This window comes from Varroa destructor, unplaced genomic scaffold (assembly GCF_002443255.2).
Source record: "Varroa destructor unplaced genomic scaffold, Vdes_3.0 BEIS01000002.1, whole genome shotgun sequence".
Lineage (NCBI taxonomy): Eukaryota > Metazoa > Arthropoda > Arachnida > Mesostigmata > Varroidae > Varroa > Varroa destructor.
This window is the reverse complement of record NW_019211455.1, coordinates 58920461-58930492: the sequence shown is the minus strand read 5'-3', so window position 1 is coordinate 58930492 and position 10032 is coordinate 58920461. Positions and strand designations below refer to the sequence as shown.

The window sequence follows — 10032 nt, the reverse complement described above, 5'->3', positions numbered from 1 at the left end:
TAGAAAAAAAAAGAAAAAATAAATATATTAGGAAAAGAGAACAGACGTATTTTAGACATGTTAAAGCAAATGTCACTTCTACACTTGTAAACTGTTAGACGCTCTTATATCACACAAAGACTGTGGCCATCATTATTAAGACATCATATGTAGGGCACCATCCTTTTAGAAAGATAATAAAATCTATGACTTTATATTGACGAATCCTATAATAGTACGACGGTGCCGCTTATTCATTTCGCGTGACAGACAGCTAATACAAATGTTCAAGACGGGAATTGTTGAACTCTTCGAGTAAGAAACCCATTGTATTACTGTATTTCTTAATTTGCTTGTAGAGAAGTCAAGTAGGTCGAAAGGATGACTCGTACGATCCAATACCACCCGTTGCTGCCGAGATCTCTGAAAAGAACACACTGATTTGCCTCGATGAATTTCAGGTAGCCCAGATAACGTAGCTATTTGTAATTTTCAAAGTGATTTAGTCATTTTCAAAAGTTCTAAATTCTCAGTGAAACATTATTCGTATTTGATGGTCCTTTGAATTAGACGAGGTATTATAAAACATAGCTAGTTATTTTCATGTGATCGTTGTTATGGTTTATGGTGTATTATTATTATTTTATAATAGAATAATAATAACAATACAAAAAACGCTTCAAATGTTTTTCGATAATTATGTTGTAGGTGACAGATATTGCAGACGCGATGATTTTAAAGCGACTTTTTGATCACATATTTCGAAATGGAACGATTCTAGTAGCCACCAGTAATCGGCAACCAGACGGTATGCTCAAAACTGATTATTTTCTCTATGAACATTGATTGCAGCGGTTTCTTATTCATCAAAAAAAAATCTTATGGTGATGTTTCTCAATATATAATATCATAATCGGGCTCGCTGCCATATTAGTTAAACATTACCTGCGTAAAAAGCTAGTGGCAAATGTTATAAATATAATGTACAAGTTTGCCTTATATGTATGTAGTAATGAGACCTTATTTTGTATTTATGGGTAAATTTTTATTTGTGATCTTACGCACATGTATAGATTTATATAAAAATGGCCTGCAACGGTCAAACTTCGTCCCGTTCATCGACATTCTTAAGCAGAACTGTCATTCGGTGATGCTCGATTCTGGAATCGACTATCGTTCAAAGATCTTTGGCACTTCTGATCGACCTTTCTATTTCATGTATGTGATCTACGAATTACTTTGTGATGTTATAATCACCTAGAATTAAATAAACTATTATCATATCGATTTAAGAAATATTTGTTGCCATATCCTGTTTATCTTATTTAGCTAGTATAACTCCTAGCATCTGTAAAATAATCTGTAGTAATAAAATCTATTTTTTAGCACTTATTTAGTTTTCTTTTATTTATTGTTTCAGAAAAGGGCAGTGCGATGCAGATGCTGAGCTAGATCGTCTCTGGAAGATTGTTTGTACGCATGAAACTGATACAGTGCGACCAAGGACAATAATCATTAAAGGACGGAACGTCACCTTCAAGTACCGTTACTTTAGTCTATTGACACTTTTTTCCTACTTCCGTTGTATATCCCATATTTATATGTGACCTTCTATGTGGACTGGGGAGTACAGAGTCGATAGACTATAACAAACGCTAAGTAGATACCGTTTAAATTAAAAAAACTAATCGAATTATGCAGTCTGTTGGAGCTTTATCATCACTAGCAAGCGATATATAATATTGACAAGCATTAGTATCGCTTACAGAAAATGCTGTGGTCAGGTGCTGGATGCTACATTCGAGGAACTATGTGATCGCCCTCTCGGAGCCGTTGATTATGTTTATCTAAGTCAGGTAAAATCAGGTTGTTATTAAATTTCTAAGATCACTATGAACTTTCATGCCAATAAATCCGCTAACGAAATAGATAACTGTCTCTTGTATACTCATTATCTACAATACTGATTCAAGTAGTTACTTGAGTAAATCCAATATGTTAAATGTCACACTTCGTTTGCCACAAATACACATATAAGCTGAATAGTCGCCAGTGGAATCGAGAACAAGTAGCATGTAAAAACGGAAATTGATTTTTTTTTTGAGCTTGGCATCAATGACTCCATAAAAACCGTTTTATATTTACTGATGGCATAACATTTTCCTTTTTTTTTCAGATATTTCATACAATATTTATACGAGACATCCCTCGGTTGACTATCAAGCAAAAAAGTCAAGCTCGTCGGTTCATTACCCTAATTGATACTCTTTATGATCACCAGTAAGTTAATCGAAAATTTTTAAAAATCGATAGGTACTAAAAAGATATTCGCTTTCTGTTAATTTCCAAATATGAATGAATTATCACCATTTGACTACAATAAGAATCAACAATTATAGTGGTTGTATTCAATAGATTCGCTTTTCTACTTGCGAGCCATGTAGCCACCGCGTGTGCGTATGTGAGTTGCAGCCGGTACCTGGTTTCGGCCATTGCCCCTTGTCTAGTTATTCTAATACCAGGAGGTATCATTCTTTTCAATCTATAGTATTACGTAATAATTTTTTTTATACCACTGAACCGCATTTTATATTAACTGTCCCTTTGAAAATAAGTGGTTGTGGAATCTGCGATCAGAATTGTACGGTTTAACGGCTCCATCTATTTTAAACATTTAAATCCTTCTCAGTATACCAAAAATGTAGTATGGTATATAGCAATGTGGGAGGGCGGTAGCTGATCTACTTAAATACCAATTATCTGGCGCCCTTCCTTTTTATGTCTAGTTATTTATTTAATTACAGTTCGCGTTTGATATGGTCATTGTTTTTATTCCAAATACTCAAACATTAACCTCGTTCATTTTAGCGTTCGGGTAGTGTGCTCAGCGGAAACAGACACCGCTCATTTGTTCATTGGAGCTACAGATAAGGTTGTTGTAACCGACGAGAATAGGATGCTGATGTCAGATCTCGGACTTGAAAGCGCCCAAGAATTGGGGAGTATTTATTCAGGAGAAGAGGTATATAATTAAAATGCTTATTTAGTATTTCGCATATATTTGAAGTTCTACGCATAATGCCGCGCATGTTCAAGTAAATCAAATTCGGACTTGAAACTTATAAAAAAAACATAGGATACGTTATAAATATTATTGGATTCTTAATATTATTCATGATTCTTATTACTTATCATGTGAAGGAGAACTTCGTATCTACTGTCTTTCAAAATATGCTATTCTTTGCTCATTTTAGGAAATGTTCGCCTTTGATCGAACGGTATCGCGGTTGAATCAAATGCAAACGTCGCAATATTGGAAGCAGACAATTCATGAGCATAACTGACCACTTAGAGACAAGTCTTAGGCAGCGGACTAAAATTAGATAGGGCGTAACCAACGATGAATGAAATACTCTACCAAAGTTACCAAAGTTAAACGAAACATACGCCTTATTCGTTACCAGCTGATACCATCCGGGATGTAACATAATATTTTAGAGGTTAAACACTAAAATGTTGTTTACAAAATCAGTAAACCTGCTAGAATATATTAAAAAACATTGTGTATGACAATTGAATCATTTTGACGATTTTTCAGTTCTGAAGTTTAAATACCTAAATGCTTGGTGGCATCCGATATTTAGACGTGTTTTAGATACGTTATCCTGCAGCATTAAAAATATCGTGTTATGCCACCTAAGGACTGACATGATTGACTTTTGTATAACAACCCGATTCGCCTGTGACTTTAGACAAACTAGAGTTTCATAAGAACAGTGAATATCTATGGCTTGGAGTATGGGCCTGAATGATAAAAGCGGCTTTTAGCATCGGTATCAACCAATCACATTGTTAATCTGTGAGTAATTTTGCGAAATAAGATATATAACAAAGGACATTCAAATAACAGCTTTCGATTTTATATTACGGAACCCATACGTTGTGATTTAGATGTGCAAATCATCATCTGAGGCTGGTTTAGCTTGTTGACTTCTAATTACCTAATTTGCACCATACTTTACTTTCTGGCCATTCATTTTTTTATGTTCGACTGTTATATTTATCTCTATGATGAAGACTATGCAAAATGTAATCAAAAATTATTGCGCCTTCTTGCCATGGTTCAGGATGCTAACCAAAGTAGAAAAAATGCGTACCGTTTTACAGAATCTCGTCATTTTGCTTGTCAGTTGTAGCAGTGGATGCTACGAGTTCATTCAATGATTACATTTTTTTCTTTTTACACCCCAAAAACAATTTTATTCAACATAGGTGTATAAGGAACATGTGTGATTAATGCACTCAGATTCAACTTTAAGTCACTCGAACCACAATGAATTTTAATACTACTAAACGCTCTTTACGATTGAATATTTAATTTTGGTAACGAAGAGATGCATGAAATATCATTGAGCAGACCACCAATGGTTGTAGTTGTTTAGCAGTACTCTATAAACAAATTAAGTTATAATTTATTATATAGTTGAATACGCATAGTTAGGTTTAGTTAGCTGTTAAATAAACTGTAGACGTAGCACGATAAATGCTTAGTACCATTGTTGTAAAATAAAAAGATCATACGTATATATATATATATATATATATGTATGCCCAGGTTTGCCGTGCCTTAACTATTTATTTTGACTCCCAGCTTGTCTAGCAATGCTCGTTTATTACACACCAAAGCGTTCAAGCGTCCCTCGCTTCTCCTGTAGCAGAAGTCAGTCGCTCACGCAATTCGACTTCTTTAGGGGGGAAAGGATGCTAAAGCTCCTCTTTGAAACCGTCTCGTGTAGTCGTGTTCTAGGCACGCAAGTCGAACAACACTCAGGACATCCCCCGCAAGTATGGACACGCTTTTTATGTTATCTGATTAGCCAATCATCCACAATCCTCACCCAGATACTCAGATTTCTCTATCTGCCTCTTCTGCTGTGTCTCGTCAAACGCCAATTCGAGTTACACCATTCAATTATCCAGGCACCGACGAGTTGGCCTACGAACGTATATATCGCCAGGTGTTTTTTCTGCCACCAAAATAAAGCAATCTAGCTTTGTCATTGGCTTGCAGGAAAAACTACTTTACGCCTCGCGCTTATATATATATATATATATATATATATATATATATATATATATATATATATATAAATCTGGGTAATTAAATGATACTGACTTATTAAATAAATATATCTTTATCTTACGTATCTTCTGTGGTTACGAAAAGGAACGTAGTACTTAAGAGCGGCCTAATTACATTTATACTCTTTCGAATGTAAGTTAATGTATAGTAATATTAAGCAAATATAGCATATAAAACCCCTTACGTATAATCATACGTAACTGAAAAATTGCCAGTTGCGTCAACATGACATGAATATTTCTGTCTATTCAAGAGTATTCGCTGCAGAGATCTTCGTGGCGCTATATGTTAGTTACTACCCTAGTACACAGGATAGCGACTTCGATTACGTTTATTCGTTTAATCACATTGGGAAAAAAGACGGAGGACCCCGTCAGACGCCATCCAGTATAATAACATTTTGTCCCCGTCTCCTTTCTACTTGTTTGAGCTTTGCCTTTTATTCCGACAACGTGTAAATCTATTTGAACCAGTTATTCCTGGTGAAGTCTAATATGATGGCGGAACCATTTAACAAGGCTGGAAACACAATCGCGTCATTGATGTTCTGATGCATTTTCATCCGTGAAGTTGTGTCCAACGCCTCGGTAAACGTCAGAGCTCTTTCGTTACTGTCATTCACATTTCAAAGTCGGTTTCACCGGTTACACTGCAGATGTCAATCACTTCAATTTCTAGCTTCTTATGCCAGCTACAGTGAGATAATATAGATAGAAGCATAACGACGAAAGGGTGTCTGTTTCAGAAAAAATAGGGCCAAAGGAAAAAAAGATGAATTTATTTCAGGACTGGGAACAAAAGCAACATCACCCTTAGCTGTAGGAACATCAGCTCCGACAAGCGTTGAAATTTTTCATTTCAAATCAATCACGTTGCAAATTGTCGCTTACCCCACATTACAAACACCGCCATTTTGGCCATGATAACCTCTACTAGCACACTATTGCTTCAGTCTTTGTTTTAGTCCAGTAATAGCAATAATAGTATAATAATAACATTACAGTAGCAGTAGTAAAAGTAAGAGCGAAAAATGTCAACTACGAGTGTAGCATCGATAGCCTCGCCTTTAAAAGGATAAATGAGTGGACGAAGATCAGTTGTTATTCGTCTAATAGTACATAAGCAAGCAAAGATCGTTTTGGCTTGAAACGAACTAATATAGGCCGCTAAATAATGTATCACGTTTCAGACAAGTTTTTAAAGGTTGGCAAAAACTTCAACATGACTATAGCTTCTCGTCAAAGACGACAAGTTTCATCATAATAACAGCTAACATTCATTTTACTCTGAATTATTTATAAAAATTTTTCCGGTATCACTAGCAGTAGGTTATGCACGATAAATTAAGCTATCGTATTAACTTCTTCTAAGTGTCTTCTTCAAATGCGTCCGGTATAGATACAACTAAATTAACGATGTAACGAAGATCGTAAATGAAAAAAACTTGTAAGACTGGATGGGGAAGGGGACATATGCCGAAATATCTCACATAAAACAATTAAATAGGCAATCATGTACATATTGCCGCGGTTTGCTGCGTAACGGTGGGATATTTAAGTATCAGATCCGTTACATTACGGTAGTCTGCATAGCAAAGGTCATCCCAAGCCATCATCAACGTGCTGGTCTGATGGAACGAGTCGTACATAGTCTTTATAGGACAACCGTTGTAACTGGAAATACCCAGCAAAAGAAAAAAAAATAAGAGCGATTTCAAATTTGTGTCCAATTTGCTAGAACACCGTCATCTCATCGAAAAGCTGAAAGAATACACTACTGGTACACAATGACTTGTGGGACGATACAAAGTATACGTTCGCAATACAGTTGGTGATGCGGTATGTTCTTATTCGGATCTGTTCAAAATCTTTTTCGGCTTACTTCTGCGTTTCTCGGTCGTGTACGACATGAATCGCTTTACTGAAGAAGGGTGGACTGATGATAGATTGAGCCCATGACAAATTTAGGAGCATTGATATTGGTCCATGTAGACTGATGCTGAATACGAGTTTCGCTGTTAACAGTTTTAGACAACTATGTCAATCACTATATTCGTGCGTTAGGAAACGCATCAACCCAGAACTGTGATCGTTATACTTTGGAATTTTGGGAAGTAACAAAATCGGTACCTTTCATTTTCATGGAGTGAAGAGAATTCTCTGAAGAACAATGCGAGGCTGAATGCATCAAATATAGAAATGTTTATTGATGGGTCAATCAACAGTAGATTTTGCTTTATTTGGTTTTGAAATAATAACTTTACGTAAAACAAAACTTGAGCTCTATACATTGGATCATAGAAATACAGCTGTACAAAAATTGACAGCCGCATTTTTAATATTACTTTGGCCTTCTAATGATTAGTTTTTTTTTTATTAGACAAGCAAAACTGCCACGGAATTTTTGGAATAATTGAATTCATTAAAATTACTGGATTTCAGCTTTTTTATGATTGTTATGGTTAGGTATGTATATATTAACGGTGATAATAATCAATACTATACATACCTGGGCATCTTCTGTATTTGAGTTAGAGGTGAGTATAATACATCAAATAGCAGCTCCAATCGGACATGAACTCCAAACCCCAATAAACATTTATCGTGATTCATAAGTACCATTACGAGGTGAAGGAAATATCATAATGATCTTCTAGAATCAGTGCTATCTACATGTGCTTAGATGTATATCTCAAAGCCCATTAAAATTACTTTAGTGAAGCTAAAAATACGGGTTTAATTTTTGACAGTGTTCTTCCGCCTGAACCCACCTTGGTTTTCCTTTTCGTACTGTTAAAAATGCTTTGAAAATAGCCTGTTTCTTTATGGGGTAAAACAGATGATAGTACGCTGGAGGTTATTCTTAATTTGAAAAGAAATCTAATAATGGTCACTTGTCAAACGACATTGACATGAATCGACATTGACGAGAGGAAGACAGAAATTTAGCCATGTATGACCTGGGTATCCAACCTGGAACCTCAAGTTTGCGAGCCCAATGGTTGATCTAGTTTGCTACCGCGACACTCAAAGCGTCTGAACTTTTCAATTCTTTACAAACCTGTATCTTTTGCTTTATTTCTACTCAGTTTAGTTTCATTTTTCATAGTCTTGAGAAGAAACAATATTTGTTCCACTAATTATTTAATTTAATTTTAAAATCTAATTAAAGCAACCTTTTGATTTCTTAAGTACAGTTAGCTAACTTGTGTGGCATTGCCAAATCCACATCTCGGCCTATTATATGACAGAAAAGCACAGCTTTTAGCCAACCTGGCATAATATTGTAGTTTAATGCCAACGCTGCGTTGCGCCCTGTCAGTCACTCCCTTGACGATTGTTCATGTTTTGAATCCGATTTAGCCTTTCTCGTCATAGTTTCTCCTCTTTAGCATTATTCACCAGGTTCGTACGCGATAATGCTTTTCTGTTCAGACTGTTGCCACTTTTCAGGCAATACCATTCTTTTCGGCGTTACACCACTTTGGAAGAAGCTGCTCCACCGATTTTTCTTTGTTTCCTCTCTTATTATTCTCGAGTCTCTTATTTTGATGCTCTTGGATTCGTTGCCAATTTCGATGTTTTCTTCTTGATAGTTTGTTGTAACGTCTGACGAAATAGGTTTGTCAACATATTGTTGTTGTTGCTACTGCTGTTGTTGTTCTTCACAGAAAAGCATGAGAAGAGTGCTGAAGTGAAACGAACAGTTAACACCATTTCACTGTCGTCCTGTTATGCTGTGATACTTACTGATGCGGTTACAGTCAGTGTTATCGTTACTGTCATTGGTGTTTCGCTGCTTTCTGCTGCTACATCTGTTCCTATGTTTCCGTGCTTTCATTCCTTTCGCCCGAAACGGAAATTAAAATTATTGGACAATAAATGTATTGCACGCCATAATCGTATAAAAAGTCAATTACTGGTCCTAGCATTTCTTTGGGTCGAAAGGCCTTTGGTTCTTTCTTCTATTTGCTAGCTATCTTAATTATCGGACCTTCATATTTTACACGTTTTATGCGATCTATTATGTTCATGAAATACTTTGATTACTATTTAGTGCCGAAAATCGGCGCAATGTATTTGTACTATTATTAAATTTAAGTTTGAAGTTTCTGAATTTTTTATTATAACTGCACAAAACTTCACCTCGATCTCTGGCTGTATAGAAAGGTAATTCAATTACATAAATATTCTGAGTTTTACGTCTGGCATCGCACTAGCTTCGCACTGTACGAGCAGCCATGACCAGGCAACGATTTTATTTTTATCCATTTTGAGTGCATTTCATAATCGAACTTTTCATGCGATTAACTAAAGCTGTGCCCAAGAGAACGCAAGTACACTGTACGGGTAAGAAATTAAGCTTTGAAACTGGAGCTAATACTGCTCTATTAAAGAAATTATCAAGAGATTGTCTTTCAGATCAACGTACGATTATAATAACTGAACCGATCAATATTACACTCAAATCAGTCCGGCAGTTCGAAGTTGAATCCATAGATAACTTCTAAGGGCAGCTCGCTCAGAGTTTTATCTATATAGGAGGGTCGATCTAAGGTTATCCCTTCTTGCAGCCATAATAAAAAAACAGTAACCTACTATTTAACTAATCCTTAGCATTTAAAAATTATTAGATCTGCAGGTTCTTGATTTACACTAACTCGCTTTCATAATTAATGGTCATTAAATTAATATAATTTTCATAATAAAATCAACATGTACCCTCCGCTCGTTTTCCATCATCACAAAAGCGATTAATAAAGCTGTTGATTTAACACCACTAAGAGCATATGCTAACAGTAACCTATGCTTCGCCTCGCATTTTCCAAATGGTAATGATTCCAATGTTTTCCGGAATGAGGAAACGGTATATGAGCTGCCTTTTCCCATTATCCGCTAAAATACTTTTCT

General features: G+C 35.7%; 1 protein-coding gene across 2 annotated transcripts in view; it reads left to right on the top strand.

Moving 5' to 3' along the window:
- LOC111245556 (AFG1-like ATPase) overlaps positions 1–4595 on the top strand; it is a 9378-nt gene extending 4783 nt beyond the window's left edge. For both annotated transcript variants that reach the window (XM_022794055.2, XM_022794056.2), the window contains exons 5-12: positions 339–440; positions 688–787; positions 1053–1197; positions 1400–1519; positions 1748–1835; positions 2156–2259; positions 2848–3001; positions 3234–4595. In XM_022794055.2, the coding sequence (XP_022649790.1) occupies positions 339–440; positions 688–787; positions 1053–1197; positions 1400–1519; positions 1748–1835; positions 2156–2259; positions 2848–3001; positions 3234–3323 (903 nt within the window). In that variant the 3' untranslated portion in view covers positions 3324–4595. The remainder of the gene's footprint in view (positions 1–338; positions 441–687; positions 788–1052; positions 1198–1399; positions 1520–1747; positions 1836–2155; positions 2260–2847; positions 3002–3233) is intronic.
- The last annotated feature ends 5437 nt before the right edge of the window (positions 4596–10032 follow it).